The sequence below is a fragment of the Ursus americanus genome, chromosome 2 (genome assembly GCF_024610735.1).
Source record: "Ursus americanus isolate L20-20 chromosome 2, mUrsAme1.1.p, whole genome shotgun sequence".
NCBI classification, from domain to species: Eukaryota; Metazoa; Chordata; class Mammalia; order Carnivora; family Ursidae; genus Ursus; species Ursus americanus.
In genome coordinates this window covers 33,339,723-33,363,940 of record NC_142128.1, presented here as the reverse complement: position 1 = coordinate 33,363,940, position 24,218 = coordinate 33,339,723, and the positions used below count along the sequence as shown (strand labels likewise).

The following is a 24,218-nucleotide window of genomic DNA, read 5'->3' as shown; positions in this document are numbered from 1 at the left end:
CAGGGAAAGAACCGCCCAAAGGATGGGGGAGCAGTGCCCAGAGCTCACGCCGGCCTGCCAACAGTCTCTGCTCTCTCCAGCTGCGGTGAAAAGCCCCCTCACACATGAAGCTCCAGGCAGAAGGCTCAGAACGGTGCTGCCTCAGCCGTGGGCCCAAGTAGCCCTACCTGAACACTGCTGAGCTCCCACCTGACAGAGCATGAAAATGAACCTCCAAAGGACCACACTATGTCCAAGTCACTTCAACGTGTCCCGCAGCAAAGGTTAAGAACATCCAGTACCCAACAATATAATGATCACCACGGCAGGCATCCGACAAGATGCCCAGACACGCAAAGAAGCTGGAACACAGAGCCCATTATGAAAAGTAAATCCACAGACACAGATCCGTAAATCACAGGTGACAGAACTGCTCGACAACATTAAGTCACTATTAAACACATTCCTGATGTTCAAGAAGATATCCAAATTGCCAGTAAGCATTTGGAAAGGTGACAACATCGCTGACCTCCAGGGAAATGGACATTAAAACCGAGATGGCACCATATTCCCACCCAAATGTTCGTCTGACGGCTGACAGGTCTGCTGTGTGGAGCAATGGCAGCTCTCACACGCTGCTGGTGGGACCAGAATTGAGAAAGTGAGTTGAGAAATTTGCTGGCTTCACCCACTGAATGTACACATACCCTCGGAGCCAACAATTCCGCTCACCATGAACACAAACACATGCACCAGAGCCGGGCACGAGACCAGTCAAGGAGCCTTAGGCCCAACAGCCCCACGTCGAAAACCCAAACCTCAAGGAAAGAATGGTTTTGAAACACCTGTGGCTTACCCCCATGTGGAATACTATAAAGCAGCTATGATACTGAACGATCATACTACCCCCTCCTCACCGATACGATGCGAAGCAAAAGAAAAATGCACAGCAGAGGCTGTAACCTACACGATCCCATCTCTATAGATATTTCGAACACGCAAAAATAACCAGGGAAGGGAGGTTAAAAGCCCAAACAGTGGTTTCCCTTGAGAAGGGAGGTCGTGGTCGGGAAGGGCCAATGTCTGTGCTGCGAATGCTGTGGTGCCTGACCCGTATGGGGGACCAAGCCTGTGTGCGGTCGGTGAGCTGCACACTTGTCACTCGGGCAATGTTCTCTGTGCAGTATTTCAAGGAAAACCACTTGGGTAAATGAAGCATTAAAGCACAACAGAAATTAGCAAAAGGTACACAGGACTTACTGTTTTTCTTTCCTTTTATACTTAGCTGGATATCATAATAATCTTCTCTTCTATCGGATCGGTAGTCTACTTCTTTACACTGGATATAGGACTACAAATAAGGAAAATAAGATGGCTTCAGTATTAATTGTCAAAATACTAGCATTCTTAAATTGTTTAAAATCATTGCTGAAAGCTGGTAACCACATACCACCATTTTGCCTCTGAATAATTTAGGTATGGTGCCTTCCACACACGTGCCTTTCATCTTATTCTCCACATTATCAAGCAACTGGAAGAGAAAGTTTTGACTTTAAGAAAATGTTATGCTCAATTAAACACTAATTTGAAACTTGACTAAGAAATTTCAATGTCAAAGAAGTTCTAAACTATAAATATTATGACCTTTAGCATGCAATTATGAAAACATACAGTCGTCTTCTTTGTTTGGACATTTACAAAAATATCTACATGCAACAGTTGAGATTAACCTCTATACAGCCTTTGGAATGAATTAGTAATCTGTAGTGCCTTTAGAAGCATTTTTTATATTCATTTTACCTCCGTGGAAAAGCATGTAAATTGAGCACTAAACTTAACTCGTATTGGTCCACACCAAGAGATTAATGAGGTTGAGCCTGTCAACAGGATTGACTGGTTTGTCCATGGATATTTAATGAACTGGATTCAATCCAGCTAGTGCTGCAAAAAAGAAAACACACCTTGCCCAGCCAATCACCTTGAATAACCATTTCATGTTGTGTGTGTCTGTGTGTGTGTGTGTGTGTGTGTGTGCGTGTGTCTGTGTGTCTCTGGTCACAACTGGAAGGACGGGAATTTGCTAGTGACTAAAGATGGTTTTGGGGAGAATCACCCGCACAGAGGGCTGCTTCAATTAGAACTTCTGTGCCGAGGAGGAGTCTGGACACTCCAGAGTAACAAGAAGTCACGATTCGAACAGCGAAGCAGGGTGATCAGGACAGCTACTTAAGCCGATCTGCAGGTTCCCGGATCAGAAACTCAGGCAGATGTTACCAATTTAACAAATTCCAACCACACTACCTACTGCTACGGAAATCCAAGCTTCCCTTCACACTGCCCTAACAGCAATTTTGTTTCCATTCTTTCTGGCTCGAAAATGAGCCACATGCTGCCTCTCCTTCCTGGCCTGGTTCTGTCCCACACAAGGATATGCGTCTGAGCCGCACTGGCATGAAGCAGGTCTGCGCTCGGACGTGGTTACCACTTCCGACAGCAGTCAATGTTCAGGAGTGTACGATTACGGCGCAGAACTTACCACTCGACACAGCTCTTGAACGTCGTGCTGCATGAAGCTATCTAAAGTTTCCCACCTTGGAAAGAGAAAAGGAACGTTTGGGTTTAAACTTCCAAATTTCAAATACGAGCATATTAAGCAACTCAGACTTCAAAAAGTAAACTGCATAATCGGCCATTATTCTTAAATTCATTTTTTGAGGAGGTGATTTTGGGGGGCCCTGATGAAAAGACACACTGATTTGATCAGGACACCACAGCTTCGTCCTGCTCTGCACCTTGCTGTGTGTGAGAGGACATCGTGATGTGGTAAATTAGGTCTCAAGCAAAATTCTAAAACAGAGCCTTTATGTCCAAAAAGGACAAACCAAATACAGTGATAAAAACACTCGGGCGGACCTGAATGCCTACACTCTGCTCTCGATTCTCTCACTAGGCGCTCATTATTCTTCCTTGCAGAAGGAAGAAGGGAAAGGCAGATCTCTGATACATACCCGAAGGACTTCGTTAGCTTTTTTGTTCCTACAGGTTTATCGCTGTGCTGTAATTCGTAGAACACTCTTTGTAATGCTAAGGGGACGCTTTTGGATGAATCATCACCCTCTGTTGGCATCATGTACACAGCCTAAAATAATTGATTAAGAAATAAAAATGGAATTTTATGTGAAAGTATCATTTCTAATATCACAATGGCTTAAGGTAGTTGATAGGGCTTCTAACTATCCCCCAAAATAGGTCAGGAAGTTTTTTTTTTTTAAATAATCATGAAAGTCTTTAGAGGTAATATAAAAAAAAACACAAGAAAGTAAAAACGAATTTAAAAAATTACCCACGGCTCACCATCCAAAGAGAATCACTTTTATTTCATACCTCTTGGAGCCACACTTTTTAGCTTAAAGTTACTTGTGAACAGAAGTTGCGATAAGACCTAAGTGCCATTGCAATGATCCACATCCGCCTGTCCCCACAACACCATCCTGTCGGGGCAGCGACGGTGCTGCCGGAACGGGAAAAGCCAGCAAACCAGCCAGTGGCCCCCCCACAACCAGGAGTCCGTGTTGCCTGCACTGCTCCATGCTGTTCACACGGCATTCCAAAGGGACAGACGCCTAGCTATCCTACATTAGAGTCTAGGGATGTCTGCGGTTTTTATTAGTAGTCTCATGAACCTAAGTTTTACCTGTAAGTGAAAATTATACTTCACCGCCAGTGGCTTTTCAATTCAGTTTTGATATAAAACTTCCAAATGTTGCTGCTAATGGCTTTCACATTAAAAACAAACAAACTTTATTATGGGGCTACAGACCCCATAAAGTTAGGTTAGCCAGCCAACTTTTGATCACCCAAGTTAGCTTTACAAGTGTCCACACGCTGCGGAATAAAGATACGGATTCACATAAAAGAGGGGCCCTCTCTGGAGAGAGCACCGTGGTACTGGGAGAGACACGGCAAAGTCGGGTGACAGGACTTTGCTTGTCCCTTAGGACTCGAGCAAGAGGGTGGGTGGAAGGTTGAGGGAGAGAAATACCATCCATTTACCTTTCGTAGTTGATTTGTGAAAAATAAAGTCTGCAGCAGGCTGTTCATGTAACAAGTCGCTCCCTGATTCTTTAAACCGACATAGCCCGTGTGCTTCTTTGAATCCCACCTACAAGATCAGTTGGAGGTTGAGGGAAAACTGCACAGGACGCCTCCTCGCTTCTGCAGTGTGTGTGGAGCGTTTCGGCGCGACGCCGGCGAGACCCCGCACTGCCGTGCACCGTCACCTCTTTCCCACCATCCTGACACAGGAACGACAGCCACGCACCCCTCCAAGGGAGAAACTCACCGCCAGGCACCCGGGCACTAAGGGCACCAGGGCCAGGAGTTCTCAGCACGATCACGGGCTCTGTTCGCCCAAGTGCACAAACCCAGCACTAGAGAAGCAGCTTAACGCCGCCGACGGCAGCACTGCCTTCTCTTCCAAGATCACACTCACAGACAGTCGCTGAATTCTACGGGACCGGCTCCCAGTGTGGGTCCATGGCATACATACTAGGTCACATGTGCAGTCAGCAAGAATGCAAACAGTCGAAACCCCTCTTTTTGCAGTTACACACATAAGCAAAGACAAGCATGTACACTGGGGCAGGTTCTCGTTCGGACTTCTACGCCCCTAGTGCTCTTTCTCTCCAGTCTATGGTGGTGGTTGCTGGGAAGAAACGGTACATCTTCTCAGAGTTAGCAGCTCCCACTGCACGTTCCCTCCCATCGTAACAGGAAGCTAGAGAGAATGCCAGTTGAAGCCACAGCCTTCCCCATCTCCCTCTGTATATAATGCAAAGACATGAACAACACGATCGAAGCGTGACCACCAAGCGTGACCAACACTGGAGGAGACGTTTACTACTGGCCGAGGTCAGGGTCAATAGTACTCTGTGATTCCAGGGGTTAGTCCACGACCTTGCTGACACGCTCGGGTGTACCGAAGGACCCTGCTGAAGTGTGTGCGTGTGGGTGTGAGTGTCTGCGCGTGCGAGCGCATCCGTGGATAATTTTAAAAACTGGCAAGAAAATGCAAGAATCCTAAATTATAGATGGTTATTTTAAAAACTATAATCCAAGATTTAGGTGATAATGGCTGACTAGGTTTTGATAAGTAAGTCTAAAGCAAGAAATCTGTTTTGATTGGTAAGACTGAAAAACCAATTCACTTTTTTAGTCAAGAAAAGTAGATAATAAACATAGGGGGAGGTTTTCAAAATGGGGGGGAACCCACAAAAAATTTAGTTTTCTTGTTTTTGCCCTCCCCCTCCTGATATCTGAGTAGAACGTGAGCTCTGAAAAGGCTCCTCAAGAAAAGCTGGATTCCTCCTGTACACGCCCCAGGCCACACCAGCCAGGACCCGACCTAAGTGACAGCTTCTGCGTGGCTGCCCCACGGCTCTCTGCCCGGTCCATCCAGGTCAACCCACACCCGCACTCTTGCCAGAGCAGGGCCACGTGAAGACAAAATAAGGTGGGCAAGAAACAGGTGCCTGCCGCTGACCTTCTTCCCAGACTGCACTTAACGGCCTCACCCTTGGGCCTCCACCAGTCAGCAGGGCCCCACTGCCTGATTCCAGCTTCCGGCTCAACCTCCACACCCTCCGGATGTGGACGCGGCGCTCAGCCCCACCCTGCCCTGCTGCTGGTGCCTTCGCTCAACTCTTGTTCTCCCTGCCCCAACCCCTTACCCTCCTTGACAAGTAAGCCACCCCAGGCCCACGCCCATGCCTCCTGTAAGGCCGAACACTGCCTTGTGCACACAGACCTCCCACCACTGAGCCATTGTCACGTCTCTTGCGGGTCCTCCAAGCTCGGCTCCACCTCACTCACCACCTCCAACCCACCAACTCCCCTGCTTCCTCAGCATACCCACAGCTCCCAGACCTTCCCAGCCCTGCCCTCTTCCAAGTAAAACTAGGGCATCTCCTCTGGAGGATTTATGAACTGTCCCAGCAGTCTAGATATCGGAGGACAGAAACCCACGGCTGCCTTGCCGACCATCACCACATTCCTAGTGCACAGCAGTGTCCGGCCTACAGAAACCGCTCAAGAAAATCCGCCAAGCGAAGGGGTGAACGTGAGGCTGGCATACAGAGCCGCATACCCCCCGTATGTGTGGGCAAGCGCAGAGAGGGTGCGTATCTGTTAAGTATATGCATCTCTGTTCACATGCTAGTGCTTCACCACAGCACAAAAGGCGTTTCTTAAGAGCACCCAATTAAAGAAAAACTTACGCAACTCCATGGGGAGCATCCGCCTGTACAAAGACTTCAAAAGTAACTTTGTCATCATCTATAAATCCTTTCTCAGGATCAGTCACTTCCTATAAAAAATAAGAATATCCAGCTTGCATAAGAACACATGAATGCTCCCTTCGTTCTGAAGAGACAATTACCCTAGTGCCCTCTACGTATTAGAGGAAAACACTACTTTTTCTAACCCCCAAATCAGGCTTCTGATTTTGCAGTGTTTTGATCTACTTTAACTAGTAGTGTCCTCTGAACAAAACCAGCAAGAGCTTGGTTCCTCTAGGAAGCATCCAGGAAGCACTGGGAGCTGGTCCAGGGCACGGCCCGGAGGCATCGGTGCCCGCTCCCCAGAGCAAGGGCTTGGAGAGGTGCTGGAGAACCCACGCTGGAGCACCCAGCAGGACGTGCCTGACAACGCACTCCTGGGTTCCACGTCTGCCAAGAGCAGCCAAAACAGATGGGGCTGAGAACTGGGGAGGTTCCCTGAAACCATGTCTGACTTGACCCCCCCCCCCCAATACTGACCTGTCAGCTGCTTAAAAACCTCAACTAGCCAACTGGAGAAAACACATTTTCGGACACCTGTCCCACTTAGGAAGCACACATTTTTGATTCTAGAACGCACAGAAGGCTCTGAAGAGTGAAGGAACTCGGGAAGGAGTAAGGCTCAGATCATTCTGTATAAACACTCAGTTACTTACGCTCCAGGCCATGAAATTGGAAAACCCCCAATCATTCTCCTTGTGGAAGAACAAGTGGCTAATGCGTCGGCTGAACGACTTCTCATCGTCTCTGTAATTTATTATCTTCAGCACAGCCTGTGCGTGGCAAGACCACGACCTGTTTAAAGAAAATCTAAGCCTCAGTTGACCTATTTAACTGATGTTTGCACACTTTAAAAACACAGCACACAAAAATTCCCACATTTTTCCTTTTTTTCTTTTATTTTTTGGGAGGAGTGGGGGAGTTGGGGGAGAGACACATTTACCTTAATGGTGAAAACAGCTAAAACGGGTTGGGGGTGTCCCAGGCCATCCGTAGTGATTTGACCCATGGTTTTATTAATATTAATTTCTTTAAAAAGTTTTAGGTCAGGTTCTTTTTTTTTTTTTTTGTATCAATAAACAGAGAAGTTACTGAATTTTAGATACTGGTCTTTTAGATTCTGTAAGAGGCTAGTTTTCCGGTCACATGGTAGATTTAGTACCTAATCTGGGTATTAGGGAAAAGAACAGAACGAGAGAAAAGAAAAGCCGTGCTGCGTGCTCCAAGAACCCCTCTCGCAGCGGTTCCCAGGCAGGGCTGTACCAGGCGCTCCCGGGGGACTCCAAGCAGAGCCACCGAGTCACAGCACAGCAGAAGTGTCCCCGCTGCCATCAAGTTGGGCATAGATCACAAAAGGGCCTCTGGTCAATGTTTAAAAACCAGAAGGATACAGCCCTTTAAAGGTCCACTAAGAGCATGGAGCTACAGGAGAGCTGAACCCACAAGAGCGCAGCCTCGCAGCACCCGTGCTTCTGCGTGCTCGCGCCGGCCACGCTGTTTCCCCCAAACGACTGTCAGCCTGAAGTGGTCTGTCAGACTACCGTGCAGCCCAAATACTCACCGGAAACCAGATCATAATGTGAACACAGGAAGAAAAAAAATCAACCTACACACAGGCCCTGGCTGCAGCACACACTGGGCTTTGCACTTAACGCTTTCACGTCAAAAGCCCAAGGAAATGGACTACGTTCCCTGGAGCCTGGACAGAACAGCAAAGGCCAGTGCCCTTGGGGAACAGCTTTCATTGAGAGCTCCAAAGGGCTACAGTCTGGGGGTGACCACACAGACGTGGTCCAAGGAAGCAGCCTTCTCATGGGCTCCTTGATACGGAACGAGAAGGACATGGTGACCAAGTGATCCGGGACCCCTTCGAACAATGCCAACTAAGCTTCTGAGAAATGCTGAACGGTGACAGTTTTTAATTAACGAAAGAATCAAACTTTTGACAAAGAATCAATGGGTAGGAAATGTGAAGCCTCAATCTTTAGTTTCATCTGAATAAAGGGACCATGAAGACTCTTCTCAATTTGAAGACATTTTATTACACACTTCTTTTAAAAATTATAGGAACAATATTTCTAAAATAAGCTGAAGAAGCTCATGTTGTAAAACCCTCAAAGAATGTTTTAATTTGGATCTTTCTGAATTAACACACAGGAACTGGTTAACGTAACTATGGGGAGGCCACAGGACCTGAGGAACTTTCCTGGACTCCAGTTCTCCCGTCAGGCAGTGACTGGTATATAAAAGCCCACAATCCAGCAGTGAGCCCGTCCGCAGGGGCCCCGATCCCAGGTTCCATGGGCTGGTAGATTCTAAAACGTGAACTTCACTTTCTCATTTGCAAGAAAAAAAAGACACCTTTTCTAGACTAGAGAGAATACCTACCAGTGAGTTTTAAAGAGAGAAATGTATTTCATTGAATGTAAAATCAAAGGGCTATGTAGAGGCAGCAAGGAAATTCAAAACTGTTCAGTTCAAAGAGGCCAATCAGATCGGGCCTCCAATCACGTAGCACAACTATTTGTGGGTTTGTAATCGCATCATTTAAACTGTCTTACGTGGAATCAGATTCAGCATTGCACTGGAGAAAGAATCCTACGCTTTTTTGGTGTGGTCTGTCTGGATAAAAGCGTGGCATCACCATAATCTTCCATGGCAGATTTCGCACAAAACACGGAGGGCTAAGGACCGACTCACTCAGTCTGCTGAAGCGCTCGACAGTGAACTGAAAGGTCGCCTCGGAGCGCCAACTCGTGTCTGCAAGAAAAGGCCGTGTCAATCACAGGGCTCGGGCATTGTGAAACAGCACCGACGGCCGACAACCGTGGGACCCCACGTGGGACAACCAACAACGGCGGGCGAACCGTTCTGTACGACCGCGACCTAACTGCTAGACCTGACTCTTGGGGAAAACGAGAGCGTCATTTCCCACTGATAATCTAAAACAGTGAGGTGACACACAGTTTATATGTGAATGCAATCCTAAACCCAGCGGGCTAACGACACACACCTGCCTGCCCTCCTCGATCTCCAGAGTTCGGCCTATGAGAACATCTACTCTACTCTGGCAATCCCGTGTCACCCTCAGTGAGTGGACAGGCTCTGCAGAAGCGGCATGAAGCGGCTCTTGGGACACCTGCTGGAGGCCGGCGCGCAGGGACGAAGAGGGCAGGGCTGACCCGGGCCAGGTCAGAGGAGCAGTGAGGGGGGCATGGCGCTTGTGGGCGCAGGGTGCACGGACAGAGTGCCACACCATGCCTACTGCAGAGCAGCACTGTTTTAGAGACAAGACTGCCAAGAAGTGAGCCCCCAAAATAAATGTTAGCTTCATCAATTCACAATTTCTGTGAAAATACCAGCCTGGACTCCCTAAGGGGAATTAATTTAAAAAGAAAGACACTGGTTTTCTTCTCCATATGAATCGTAAAAATTGTTACATTTACTCAACAAGACTTGAAGGCAAATTTAGGGAATTAAGGCTTTCTCCAACAGAAAGTGGAGTATGGATATAACACCTCTCTCTTAGATGACTTTCATTTAAAAGTCACCAGGTCATGATCTGTGGGTCCTGGGATCCCTGGGATCAAGTCCCACACTGGGCTCTCTGCTCAGCGGGGAGTCTGCTTTTCTCTCCCTCCCTCTCTCTCTCTCAAATTAACAAATAAAATCTTGGGGGGGGGGGGTCACACTTTAGAATTCCACCTTTGACTGATGGTGACTATTCACTTACAAGTGACACTGGCTACTGATTAGCCCTGACAAGCCCAGCAGTGTCCGCACGGACGCTTCTCAAACTCAGTGAACGAGCAGCCCTCCCCCGGTCTCCGCGCCAATCTTACTGGCTGGCACTTCTATAGAACATCAGGAAGCTGCTACAGCAAGGTCCAGGAGCTGTACAAGTCTCTACATGCCTTCTCTCCACTTCGGTACCTAGCTGGTTGCAGATGGGCTACAGTTCACCACGTGGCAGGGGACCAAGAGCCACACCATGAAGAGCCCCAGGTGGTCTACAGAACACTTTAAGGTACATGGAAGGCTTTTTCCGGTTTGGCATCAGGGGCTACTTTGGCATCACTCACCCCCAGGCTCCTGGGCCCCAAGGGAGACTCTCAGGCTTGGAGGAAGAGCACGTGAAGAACACACTGCCTTCCTTCATCCTTCAGTCTCCAAACTTCACTAAGACAACCATGTGCTCAGGATACAGACTTCTGGGGGTATGGATATTGCTTATGTTTGTGACTATCTGAATTTGTTCTTAAGAAAACATGTCCATCAATCCTCATGAGAGGGTAGTATTCTTTACCAAAGAAATAAGAACCAAAAGTAAGCGTGACAGCTGGCCCTGATCCCTTGTTTCAATACTTCTCCTCCCCAATTTTTCTGCTATGTAACCCTGCTCAACAGACCGCACAGGCCCTTCGGAAGGAAGGGCTGCTCAAGAGGGGTGAGACCCGTCTAAGACATGCAGTATGTACTCGAGCTTCTTCAAGTGGCAGCTATGACCTTAACCCCTTGGAAGGGCAAAAGTACCCAAAGGCCAAGAGATGGGTTCAAGGTCATGTCTTAGAAAGGCTTGGGAAGAGTGTGGACCACCATTTCACAGACTCAAATCCCATGTGAGCAGCATTTCAATCCTGCAAGGTACGCAAGGTAGATGTTAACTCCCACTTTACAGATGAGGGAACCGAGGCTCACTGAGGCTAAGTGGTTTACTTATCCGAGGTTCTTCACAAAATGAGCACAGCAGGTTCAGTCCCCAAGATCTGCGGCCCCTGAACGGGGACGTTGTCTCTGGTTTGTAAAACGCCATATTCTAGAGTTTAACATCCCCCCAAATGCAGAGCCCAATCAAACTGGCTTGCCTTATGGGGACCAAAGAACTGCTATCAACCAAATAAAAATCACCTCAGGGCACGCACTCATGAAACCCTAAAGAGGTCAAAGTCCCAAAGTTCTGCCTCTCTTCTAACTCAACTACTTGTTTTCAGATAAAATTCCACTCTTTGTCAGATTAGATTTTCACACAGACCCAAACTGAAATGTATCATAAATGCTTTTTCGTTGTCTCCCACACTTTAATCCAATTTCAGAATTAATCTTAGATATTAAATAAGACCCAACAAAACTCAGCATGGCACCGAGTCCACGAGATGGCAAGCCCTCCCTTCAGAGGCAGAGAGGCTCAGCAGCCTCTGCCTGGCGCCATCCTGCCTCAGAACTCAGCTCACACGCGTAGATTTATACACGGCACATTCCCTAGGACAGACTCAGTTCTGAGATATGCTAACTAGGACATTTAACATGAGGTTTCATGCGAATAAAAATGTCGCCTTATGGCTCTCAACTCTTTGTAGCTTAATTACATAAATGAAAAATAACATTATATACCAAAAAGTCAAGGCAAGAGGGTCTACAAAAGAGCAGAGCATACTTGAAACCCATCTTTGGCAGAAAGGCCTGGCTTGATCACACTCCCATAAGGAATTACAGGAGACATAAATGTCTTTGCCCAAGAAAACAGGTGAAAGGTACTCCAAGATCCTATTTTTACAACTTCCCTGTGTCTATAATTACTTCAAAATTAAAAAAGAAAAAAATTTAAAGCAACACACCTGGGATTCTGAAGGATGCCCCACATCCTGCAGAATTAGCGTTTCATCTGAACAGAGACTCTATAACCTGCCTGAATGCCGCAGTTAGTGCATTACTCCATGCCTCTCTTTATTGTCAAGGACAGGATGACGAGTTTCTGCTACCTGTCACCACACATCCTCAGCCCGAAGACTTGGTTACCCACACCTCCACTCCTGCCCTCACAGAGCAGCCACCGTGCCCATTCGTACTCCCACCTTATCTTCGCAGGGCAAAGGCCAATGAACCAGACTGGGGTCCAGTTGCATGAAAAAGGTAGAGGAAGATACAGTCTTCTGTTTTGTTTTAAATCAAGAAGGTTAGCCTAAAGAGTGCCCAAATAGCACTCTTGCAGTAATTTTATCAAACCTCTATTCTTCATTCAAGTCCTAGTTAATCCCCAGAACTTACTTTTGTTTCATGGGTACCAACAATCTATATTTGCAGAGGCTTTATTTACTCTAAAACTTATCTTCATCTAAGGAAAAACTGAGTAAGAAACTAAAATCAAAGGAGCATAGGTAGGTGCAACCAGAAAATGATTCTGACTCTTGCCCGTAATCCCATGTTACCAAGACTTTTAAATATGCTATCTCAACCCCACACCTGTTTGTCTATGCTGTCAGCCATTTAACTTTTGTAGAGAAACTCCCCTCCCAAAGAAGGCCCTTCTGCCCAGTAAATAAGCCTGATCCAGCATTCCCTAGACTGTGTGCCCTACTTTACCATGTCGGAAGGAGATTCAGAAAAAGGGTTTCTAAAGTTGAGACTCTTGGGGAATCATTAACAAAACAAGTCTTTTGGAGAAAGACATTAAGGTGCGGACAGCCCAGAGAAGCCCGAGATATGGACATCTGGTTGGCCCAGCACCCCTCAAAATTTCCTAGACCATTCAAAACTTCTCACCTCATGCTAACATCCCACAGAAAAGAGTTTCAAAATACCTATCACGACTGGGAAAATGCTGCCACAAACTAAGGCTTCTACTGTAGAACCAGAACCATCTCCCTCCCTTCCCCTTACCACCAAAAAGAGAAAATCTTTTCACTCTCTTACACTGGGCCTTTTAAAAGACACCTCAAATCCCAAACCAGGAACATGGTGCTACTGAAGACCACTCTGCTTTGTCCCTTAATAAATACTCTTTTCCTGTTTGGTAACTCACTACGGCAATATGTCCACTATTAGGTTCAATGGTTTGGCACCATTATTTACTACTATTAATTTAGCAAAATTTGCCTGAAAAGGAAAGGGGTTTTATTATGTACATTACAGATCTCTAACAGTGGTTCTCAAATGAGGCAGTCTGGACCCCCATACACATCTGGCATTGTCTATGTTTGGTTGTCAGGACTGCAGGGAGTGGGCATAAGGGTGGGATGACACTGGCATCCGATCGCGCCGAGGTCGGCCCCTACAACAAAGAATGATGCGCCCCAAAAGGCAACAGTGCCAAGGTCGAGAAACCCTGCCCTTTATCTACAACTGCACCTCCTCCCAAGCCCTCCCCAAAAATAGACGCACGGAAATATTCTTTGGAATTGCTCTGTGGAACTAGACAGGGAGCTCTCTGCCTGGGGTGGGCAGTTACTACTGCTCCTCAAGTGACTGGAACCCATCTCTACCTCACACTGAGCACACTGGGCCTGGCCACACCTTCCCAACTGCGCTCTCTGAATCACTTTCGGCATCTCCGGTGTCTGCAATAAAACCAAGAGCCCAGCAACCAAAGAGACCACAACCCACACCGTTGCCCTTAATCTACAGTGGAAAGCGCACTCCACAGGTAACAAAGCAGCGGGGTTTAGACCACGCCTCTTTACCTTCCTCAGATATTGCCTCAGCCAGCTGCCAGGGGGTAAACCGCACTGTGAGAGAACTCTCAACTACGGCTGCAGTTTCTCATGGAGGCTGAACTTTTGGCAGGAGGTCTGAACAGCAGTCCTTCTGGTGGTGCAGCCCGTGACTGACGGTTTCTTTTCAACTGCCCCGTTACTCCCCTGGGAAGGACACAACCCTTATGAGGATTGATGGACATGCTTTTGACAGAACATGGTTTCATATTACACTGCAAGATTCCAGGGACTCCATAAAGTGATTACTGGCTGCTACCGTCACATGATTTTGACCTTGCAAATAAGTGTACAGGTCACCTATTTGATAAATTATTAAGAAGAAATAGCCTCGAAAGAAATGATTTCCCGGGCACAAAATGTCCATGCATATACCTATGCATACACTTTTCGCATAGAAGATACAGATCAAAAGTTAGTGTGGGAGAATGAAGCCCAAAGCTCAATTCTGATTTCACACCTAATGGGAGCGGGGGAGGGATTATCAGCTCCAGACAACTGATAGACACACTACAGTAAGAATGCAATGGAAAGTCAAGTTCCAATGTCTAGAAGTATCTTGCTGCAAACAAAAAGGAAAGGAGAGTAAGATACACTTGCTCTGAACACTAACGGTGGCTGGGAAAGTGCAAGCCTGAGTAAATCCCCATCTTTTACAAACTTCTGCATTTAAACCTTCTCACCTAAGCTGGGGAGAACCACCTTACCCTGAAATTTATAGATAAACTTCAAATTCAAAACCAAAACAGTCTCCTAAATTTTCCTCAGATACAAACCTCCTGAAAATTAGCTACTCCTAAGAAACTCAGAAGTAATCAAGGAAGAAATCTATAGCACATCTAGTTGTGTTTCTGACAGTTTTCTGCCCAATGCAAGTTAACAAACCACATGTACTCACCATCCTCCATATCTTCCTCTGTGTTGTTGTGCCCATCACTCATGGCTACATTCCCGTTGATAACAGGGTTCTGAGTAATTCTTGGTGGGTCATCTGTATCTCCAGCTTTAAAAAAAAAAAAACAAAGAAATTCCATGGTTTTTTACCTTCAGGTCTTAGATTAAATAAATAAAAATATATTTGTACTTTTGACGATTTCCAGTCACTAATACCATCCAAATGTGCCATAATAAACATGCTCTAACCCAAAAGGTATTTACTAATATGTTTACTAAGTATGAACTTTCATTGCTTTCAAAATGCTAAATTGGATGCAAACGATCACTATACCACATTTGCTAAATTTGCAATGATACTTTGAAATGGGTTTCCTACTCATTAAAACTCAACCCCACAGGGTGCCTGGGTGGCTCAGTCGGTTAAGCGTCTGCCTTCAGCTCAGGTCATGATCAAGCCCCAATCCTCATGTCGGGCTCCCTGCTCACTGGGGAGCCTGCTTCTCCCTCTCCTTCTGCTCCTCACCCCACTCATGCTCTCTCTCGCCCAAATAAATTAAATCTTAAAAAAATAAATAAATAAAACTCAAACCCAGAGAAAATATTGTTAACTAAATATATGCATAACAGTGTGCATCAGAACTTTCCAACACATGTCAGCGCTTTAAAACATCACACTGGAGTCTCAAAGTGTCACTGGACAATTACTGTAATAACTGAAGTATAAATCCAGGCAAAAACCAGAACTGGAGGTTGGGGGGGGGGTGTGTGAAAGGGGGTCCCTAGGAGGATTGGCATTTATAAAGAGTCTGAAAAGGATTTTGAGAAGCACATAAAAAGATGTGCTACAGATTTCTATTTTTTTTAAATATTTTATTTATTTATTTGAGAGAGAGAGAGTGCACAAGCTGGGGGTGGGGGGAGAAGCAGGCTCCCTGCTGACCAGCCTGATGCTGGGCTCGATCCCAAGACCCTGGATCATGACCTGAACCGAAGGCAGACACTTAACTGACACCCAGGAGCCCCTGTGCTATAGATTTCTAAATGCTTGCTGAGATGTGGCTTGACAAACATTTATATATAATCAAAGATGTGGATTCAAAACTTTGAAGCAATGAATGGCAAGAATTAGGTGTAAACTCCAAGTGTTAACATTCTTATCTCTATTTAAAAACAATCTTCTTACACTGACATAGATCCTTGACTTAAAAGGAAATAAACGCTATGTCAAGAGTTGGGACTTAAATAACCTTTACTGGCCAAAAGGGTCCATCCTTCATATGTAAACCCTCTCCTGCTTCTAGATGTCAGAACAGCTCACTGCAACTAGTGCGGCCCCTTTATGTTGACTGTATACATGCTGACTGAAATCAACAGTCTTAGCTACGAACAAGAGATGTTATTTTTAAAACAGCTACCTAAGTGTGTCCTAGGCCTGCGACATTTCAGAGCCTCCCCCCCCCCCCGTTCAGATGGGCGGTCAGCAGTCGGTCTGATTCAGCACCATGGACAGCACCCTCCCCGTTCCCCTCTCAACATTCTCTAAAACCCCCAATTATCAGATTACGTCTCAAGTAATTCCTGAATATAAACCATGTTTTTTTCCCTTAAGCATCTCAAAACACACCTTAGAATTCCCTGGAGGCCAAGAAACAGGTATTACCAAATTTATATCACTTCCAAACCTGATACTCTTGTTTTATTAACTATCAATATATACACTTAGCAATTGTGTTGAAGTTATTTTTAAAAACAAACATATATACATTTTTGAACTGGTCCCTCAACCATCACACACACACACACACACACACACACACACACACACACACACACAAAAGAAGCGGGGAGGAGAAATCCTTTTTGCTGTTGCTTAATTAGCTCGAACTCCAAAACTATGTGCTAAAAAGCAAAAAAAAATTTTTTAAAAAGGTATTTTGAAATGTCTTTCAACTACATTTATCCTCCTATATTAACATCAAACCACCATTAAAAATATTTTATGAGGAAAAACCCCTATGAAAGCCTATGAAATAAATTATGGCACATTCCACCAATAGAGTATTATAAAGCAGTGTTTCAATGTACCTATATGGAAAGTTCTCTAAGCTATAAGTTTAAAAAATAAATAAAGATACCAAGCAATAAATATCACATGCAACTTCTGTTATAAAAGAGACAGAGTATGTTCGAATAAGAACAAACAAATTCTCATTTCCCTTTACATGATAAACAAACACTGGAAGGACATAAACTATTAAGAGGCTCTCCAGAAGCAGCAGTAGCATGAATCTACATTATACACACTCTCACATTACACGAATGCACCATAAATCTTAATTTGCTTGATATATGCTTGGTATTTTAATTTCGTTTCTCAGTTCAAATCTGTCCTACTACAATTGCCTTAAAATATGGTTTTTAGTGCATGATTGCAAAAATAAAAATTTCTGTATACAAGACAGCATCACACCTAAAACAAGGATGCTTTGTAGATGTAAGCAGTCTGAACTAGAGCGGGTCATAGAATTCTCCAACTGATTTGTAATCCTGAAGATTCTGAGATCCAAGTGAATTCAGATTATAGCTGAAACAAGGTATCTTTTAAGGGTTTTGGTGACTTGAAATAGAGTACTTTTTCACCAGAAGTTATGGTAATAATAAAAATCAAGATCAAGTTGGGGCGCCTGGGTAGCTCAGTCAGTTAAGCGTCCAACTCTTCATTTTGGCTCCGGTCATGATCTCAGGATGGTGGGATCAAGCCCTGCATCAAGTTCCACCCATCCGGTTCCACGCTCAGCAGGGAGTCTGCTTCTCACTCTCCCTCTGCCCCTCCACGGACTCATGCTCTGTCTCTAAAATAAATCTTAAAAAAAAACATCAAGACCAAGTCAAAAGATCTATGGATCACCACCCATAGCACTTTACTGTGTGGGGTAGGAAAAAAATAGGGCACAGTGTTTTGGAAGTAGGATTAACTACAATGCAATGACTGACAAAAGTCTAATATTTTATAAATAAGGGAAACTATCTAATTTAATTAAGACAGGATTTCTCTGCAGTTGGTCCCTAAAAGCAAAATAAAGTTCTACACTTGAACTGGGTTCTCCTGAGCAATACCCCCACCTTTTTTTTTTTTTTAAGATTTTTATTTATTTATTTGACAGAGGCAGCGGGACAGGGAACACAGCAGGGAAGAGCTAGAGAGGGAGAAGCAGGCTCCCTGCTTAGCAGGGAGCCAGAGGCAGGGCTTGATCCCAGGACGCTGGGATCATGACCTGAGCCAAAGGCAGATGCCTAACTGAGCCACCCAGGCACCCCAATACCCTACACCTTTTTACACATTTGTGCTGGGCTGATCGATTTGCTCTTTTCCACCCTCCTTAAGCATGGACATGCTGGTCCAGGCCAGTGGCTATGAAATGACAACAAGTCCCTGGTAGGTCCACCATGTACCTGAGAAATCTGGCCAATGACAGGCACCATGAAGCTCCCAACCAACTGCCATGGGGCCTTGATAGAAAAAGTTAGCAACTCAAGTCTAGCTCCTAAGGGACTGAATATCCAGTTAAAAAAAGCTCCTCATAAATGAGTCAGTTCAGCAAGAGGATTAAAAATTTAATTAAGACACAGTAAATCCCTGGACCTGAATTCAATGATGAAAGTACCCGAAGCCCACAAAAAGTCTGTATTAGACTTCCAGAAATATCTTCAATGGTTCAGACTGCCTTCAATATCACTAAAGTAGTACAACATTGGTGTGTGTATATGCATTTATCACTATATGTAAAGTGATCCTGTTCCTGAATTTTAGGTCCCATCTGTTTGAAACTTCCCAGATGTGTTAACTCTCATTTGGCCATTTGTGAAGCACAGCACTCAGTTTTTGACATGCAATGGTCTCAAATAAGATTGGGGACATGCTTGGCAAGCACCAGGGACAATATGGGATGCTTCAAATAAAAAAAAACAAAATGTACGAAATATGCCAAATACCGGGGGGGGAGCAGTTATCATTCCAAAATATATTTATGACACTCAAATACAATCAAAGATCATTTCCATTACTTGTGAGTGGTAAGCTCTTGATGCCAAGCCCTGTGGTAAGTACCAGAGGCACAATTTTATTATATATACGGAAGGACACAAAATGTCTCTTCTAAAGACTAGAAACACACAGAAGAGGCTAACGTGGCTGGTTACAGAGTCTATATATTTCCTCCTCTTGCTACTGAGGAGGCCAGGCTTCCCTTCCCACTGACTTCCATTTGTGATGTCATAACACAGGACTACTCAACAAAGAACACTTGCCAATTGCTATGGAAATGATGTGGCGCTAATTCAGCGCTGAATCTCACCCCTGGATGAAATAACAGACAAAGAGCAGAATTTCAATTTGCTGGCTTTGACATTTTCTGTCGCTTCACAAAGATTACTCAAACTCTCCCCAAAAGGCCAGATTTAAGGGGACAAACCACCACTGTGAGACCTCAGAGCCTTCCACTAAGAAGTTTGTGTACTGCCACCCGGTGGTGCCTAGGCCACAAAGACCCAGCCACACCTCCGACTCAGTCTCCCAGGTTCCTCCTCCAACTTTCCAACTAGTGATACAACCCAGTGAGCAAAACCGTAGCTCAGTTAAAGGCCAGAATATGTGGAGTGCCAACACAGGGTACACGGTCTAAACTCCCAACTCAACCAGTTCACCTGGAATTCAAAGTCAAAAGCCCTCTGGCCGCTGCTTGGTCCTCCTCCCCTTCTCTCCGCTTCTGGCACCCATTTTAAAGAATATTACATAAAGGAGAGCTTATCACGGTAAATGAGAACACTGGTATCTTCCTGCATACTGATTTCTTAATTAACAATCCCAAATATATTTCAGGACAGTTCAGAAATGTCAGTACTGGTTATAGAAACCCATTAGGGCCTATGAACCCCCATCTGAATCCCCCTTCCCCAGTCACCTTCTCGTCCAAGCTTGTGGTTCCCCGCCATGTCTGCATGGCTCTGCAGCAGTATCCGCTGGGGCTGGGGAGGGGAGGGTTCTCTCATCCACATCAGAGTGACTGCATAGAATCTCTAGGAGCTCTACCTCAGCATTCTTTTTTTTAAAGCCCCCCCCCCAACACATACACAGAATTCTTGGGTTTAGGACAAGGAACATATTCAAGCAACCTCATCAATTTAGAGAATCACTTCCAAAAGGCAAATTGGTCCAGAAAGAGGATGTTATGGGAAAAAAAGAAGTCAGGACTTGGGTTACCAGTTCCTTAGCTGCTGATGTAAGTTGCTAACAGTGGGGAAAACTGGCTATGGGGATCATGGGCACACAGCACACAAACTACATCTCTCCTGAAAATCTAAAATTCATCCCTTATTAAAAGTGTACCTGAAAAAAGAGAAAACAGAAAACCCTTAAACCTAAAAAGCAAGGACTATAACTGATACTAAACTCACATATGGAGAATTTCAGCATGAAGCACGTGCCTCAGCATGCCCGCAATTCTCATACCAGCCAAGGCAGAAAAGCTCAGTCATTAAGCGTCTGCCTTCGGCTCGGGTAGTGATCCCAGGGTCCTCGGATGGAGCCCCACATCAGACTCCCTGCTCAGCGGGGAGCCTGCTCCTTCCTCTCCCACTCCCCCTGCTGGTGTTCCTTCTCTCGCTCTGTCTCTCTCTGTCCAATAAATAAATAAAATCTTTTAAAAAGGGGGGGGGGCAGCCTAAGAGCTAGCTTGGGTCTGTGCCGGAGCAGGACCAGCAGAGCAAACAGGATGTCAGGTTTGCTTCAAGCGTTTCATGAATCTGTAACTCCATTTACTGACCCCCTACTGAGTGCGGGCCCAGTGCAGACATTCTCAGGTGATGACCACAAGCTCCCTTAACCGATGGACCCACTGGCTTAAGGCTACAGCTGGATGTGAGGGGCACTGCCTCCAGGGGAGCCCAGCTCATATTCTCTGTTCTTCCTCTAAAAGACCAGCTCTGCCGACGACTTGGTCTGTCCTCCAGGAGGACTGCTCCCTCCTCAGGTAAAGGACAAGTTAGATGGAGGCCCCACATGAACCCAGAGGCACCAGTCAAGAAGAAGTAAAGGAGGAAAAAGTCCTGAGTAAAGAGGCACCGCGCTGTTTTATGTTGTTGTTGTTGATATACATTTATTTGTTTGTTTGTTTGTTTGTTTGTTTGAGAGAGAGAGAGAGAGAGAGAAAGCGCATGCGAGGGAGCACAGGGAGAGGAACAGAGTGAAAGAGAACGTCAAGCAGACTCCCTGCTGAGTGCAGAGCCCAATGAGGGGGCTCCATCTCAGAACCATGAGATCATAACCTGAGCTGAAACCAAGAGCCGGATGCCAAACTGAATGAGCCACCCAAGTGCCCCAGCACGATGCTGCTTTGAAGGCTGAATTTCTTTATATGCTTTATGAAGTGCCTATTCCCAACATAACCTATACCCCTGAAAATTTCTATTAGATCACCCTGATTTTATTCTTTATTAAACATACCATTGAGATAACTGTAGATTCACAATTATTATAGAAATAATAAAGATCCACTTCCTTTCACCCAGTTCACCCGGTACCATTTTGCAGAATCATAGTACAATTCACAACCAGGACACCAATGCTGACACAACACACTAATCCTATTCCTGCTCACTTGCACTCTTAAGACATGTGTAGATGTGCGTGTCCACCCAGGCAAGATACGAACAGTTCCAACACAAGGACTCTGGGTTGCCCTTTCAGACCCATCCCCATCCCCACCCCCGCGCACACTCCCCTCCCATAACTCCTGGAAACAACGAATCTTCTCCATCCCCGTAATTTTTCATTTCAAGAATGTTATATAAATGAGCACGGCATATAACCTTTTGGAATGCCTTCTGTCACTCAGCATAATTCCTTTGAGACTCAGGTCAACAACTGGTTTCTTTATACCGCTGAGTAGGATTCCATGGCAGGGACCCGCCATCTGACCTGCAAACATCTGGGTTGTTTCCAATTTGAGGCTATTACAAATAAAGTTGCTACAAACATTTTTGTACAAGTCCTGGTTCTATATTTATTTTTACTTCTGGATTTGAAATAATGAAATTCTCACAGTAGCAAGGCGAGCAGTACAGAGATGAATAAGGGCAGAGGATTCCTCCACTCCCAATCCTAACATGAAGAAAGCCCCCCCTTCCAAGCAGCCTCATCGTTCCTATATATGCATATGCAACAACGTACATGCATTTTCTCATGAACAAAAAACAGTATTCAAATTACACGAATAAGCTAGAGCTACCCCAAGTCGGTATACATAAATATGCACAGGAATTTACTTCTGAGTAGTGCCATAACACGCCATGATTTTACTCAACCATGACTGCCTCCAGGTACCTATTTTTGTTTTTTCCCACTTGAATGATGTGACCATCTGTACTATGATTCCTGTCCTGCTGCATTTTATCACCAGGTCATCTTTCCCAAACGCATTGGACCCCCCACCCAAGTAGTTAGCCAAACAAACTCTTCCCAATGACAATGAGCAGCAGAGCAAAGCATCAAAGACCACAAAGCTGCCAAATGAGCGATCCATCAGATGACCCAAGTCCTGCACAACTTCATGCACCGTTCTGGAGAGCTCTTCCAACTCTTAGACACAGCTCCTTCACTCCTCCTTTGGAGAATTCAAATACAATTCATGTGCCAGTGTTCTGGTCCACAGTATAAATCCTAATGTACAGACCCTAGCTCTAAGCTCACTGAGAGGAGCAAAGTGAGGGCTCAGAACCCAACAGTGAGAAGCAGAGTGCAGCCGCTGGGGCTAGCTATAAAGGAAGGCAGTCTAAGAGACAGAGCAGGCGACTGAGGTGTGGGACCCAGCAAGCACCAGTGAGGAGGCATTCCTGATAAGGCCCCTGCAGGGGAGGGAGAGGCGGGGAGCTCCGAGGGAGTGAAGGCATCCCCGGAATCAGGGTCTCACAGGCGGTAAGATGGGCACTCCCTAAGAAACCAGAACCCCTGAGAGCCAGGAAATGCTCCTGGCAAACACAGAGTACATGGGAGCCTCAGGGGCTGTGGAGTCAACTCCAGGCCCTCTGGGGGATTCTTCTAAGGCAACACGGGGTGTCAGCCAGAACCATGGACCATCTCCAGACCTTGGACAGAACCTGCGGGTCACAAAGGGGTGACAGTCTCCCAAGGAAACAATAAAGTGAGGATGGTGGGTCCCAATGACTCTGCTCACAGCCCAGCTGCAACTGGCCTTCTCTCTTCCAGGACTCGGTGCCTCCTACAGGTGACCGCCCCTCACAGCCACCAGGTTCCAAGAAGCAGGTGTTGACCAGGAGCGCTGCCCGTGTGCCATGCTTGCCGCCCCAGTCACAGAGATCACACGCCTGGGGGCCATGAGGAAACACAGATGTTTCCCTGCCTGCTCTCTGTGCCTGGTGAGGAAAGGGGAACCTCTCAGAAGCAGTTTCTGAATGCAGTCCTAGATGGAAAACTTCAACTGTGCTTCAAAAAGATCCTTTCTAACCCATTATCATTACGTTACCAGGAATTCAACATATCTCCCTAAAACATGGCATGCCCTGTGTTCCTGCAATTACAGTAACTACCAACTAAGACAATATTTTAATTACTTCCTTGCCACACATACCATCTTTTCCAGGCAGGAATAACCTGAGAGGTAAAGGCCTGCACTTCCAGCGGAGCTGGGCAGAGCCAGCTCCCTTCTCAGTACTTAGTCAACCTACTTATCAAGTGTCTCCTATGTGCCCAGAGCTGGGCTGGGCCCTGGGGTTCAGGAGGAACAGAGAGATAAGCCCCCTGGTGGCCTGGTGCTGGCTTTCTTGTGGGAGGAGACAAGAGGGGATAACTGCAACAGAGGGGAAAAGAGAGTACAGTCATAGAGCCACAGGAGCACTAGCCTTGAAGGAAGAGGTGACATCCTGGTGGAGACCACGGAACGAAAAGGAGCCAGGGTGGCAGAGAGCCTAGAGATGCGTACTCTGGATGGAGCCAACAGGGACAAGGGCACTGGATGAGGGAAAAGGTGGGAGATGAGGTTCAGACAGAAGTGGGCAGGGCCAAGGCCATGGAGGGCCCTGAAGGCTATGACTCTGAATTTCTTTCTGTAATGTTCTCGCTCCCTCGGCAAGCCTCCCATGACCTTCAGGGCACTGGACAAAAGAACCACCCTCCTGCTGCTCGACGTGAGATGGTCGCGGTGCTCAGACAAGGGCTGCCACCACCAAGCACCCACCTGGTCAATCAAGCCTGTCCTAACCATCACAGGCAGGGGCTCCTCTGGCCATTCCACAGAGGATGTGGATGAGGGGGTTGGTTTTATTATTGTTTTTTACCATCTTGCCCCTCAGGGCTAGCCTGCCAGATTCACAGTAATGTTAACAATGAAACCATCACTCAATCAATACTGCAACTCTAAAGCAGTCTGGTTTTATGACTCGTCTGATTTTATATACAATTTGGCCACATGCATCCCCCATGAGGCTGGCTGAGAGCCCACTTCCA

General features: G+C 46.0%; 1 protein-coding gene across 2 annotated transcripts in view; it reads right to left on the bottom strand.

Annotated features, from left to right (window-relative positions):
• Positions 1–24,218, bottom strand: part of USP7 (ubiquitin specific peptidase 7) — a 61,874-nt gene that overhangs the window by 16,416 nt on the left and 21,240 nt on the right. Inside the window, exons 2-10 of one of the 2 annotated variants that reach the window (XM_045783780.2) lie at positions 14,700–14,804; positions 8,876–9,074; positions 6,971–7,109; positions 6,255–6,343; positions 4,033–4,141; positions 2,988–3,118; positions 2,516–2,570; positions 1,430–1,510; positions 1,240–1,330 (exon numbers count right to left, since the gene is read on the bottom strand). In XM_045783780.2, coding sequence (XP_045639736.1) covers positions 1,240–1,330; positions 1,430–1,510; positions 2,516–2,570; positions 2,988–3,118; positions 4,033–4,141; positions 6,255–6,343; positions 6,971–7,109; positions 8,876–9,074; positions 14,700–14,804 — 999 coding nt within the window. Of the gene's footprint in view, positions 1–1,239; positions 1,331–1,429; positions 1,511–2,515; positions 2,571–2,987; positions 3,119–4,032; positions 4,142–6,254; positions 6,344–6,970; positions 7,110–8,875; positions 9,075–13,771; positions 13,929–14,699; positions 14,805–24,218 lie in introns of those variants that run through there. The other variant, XM_045783781.2, reaches the window with a different exon arrangement.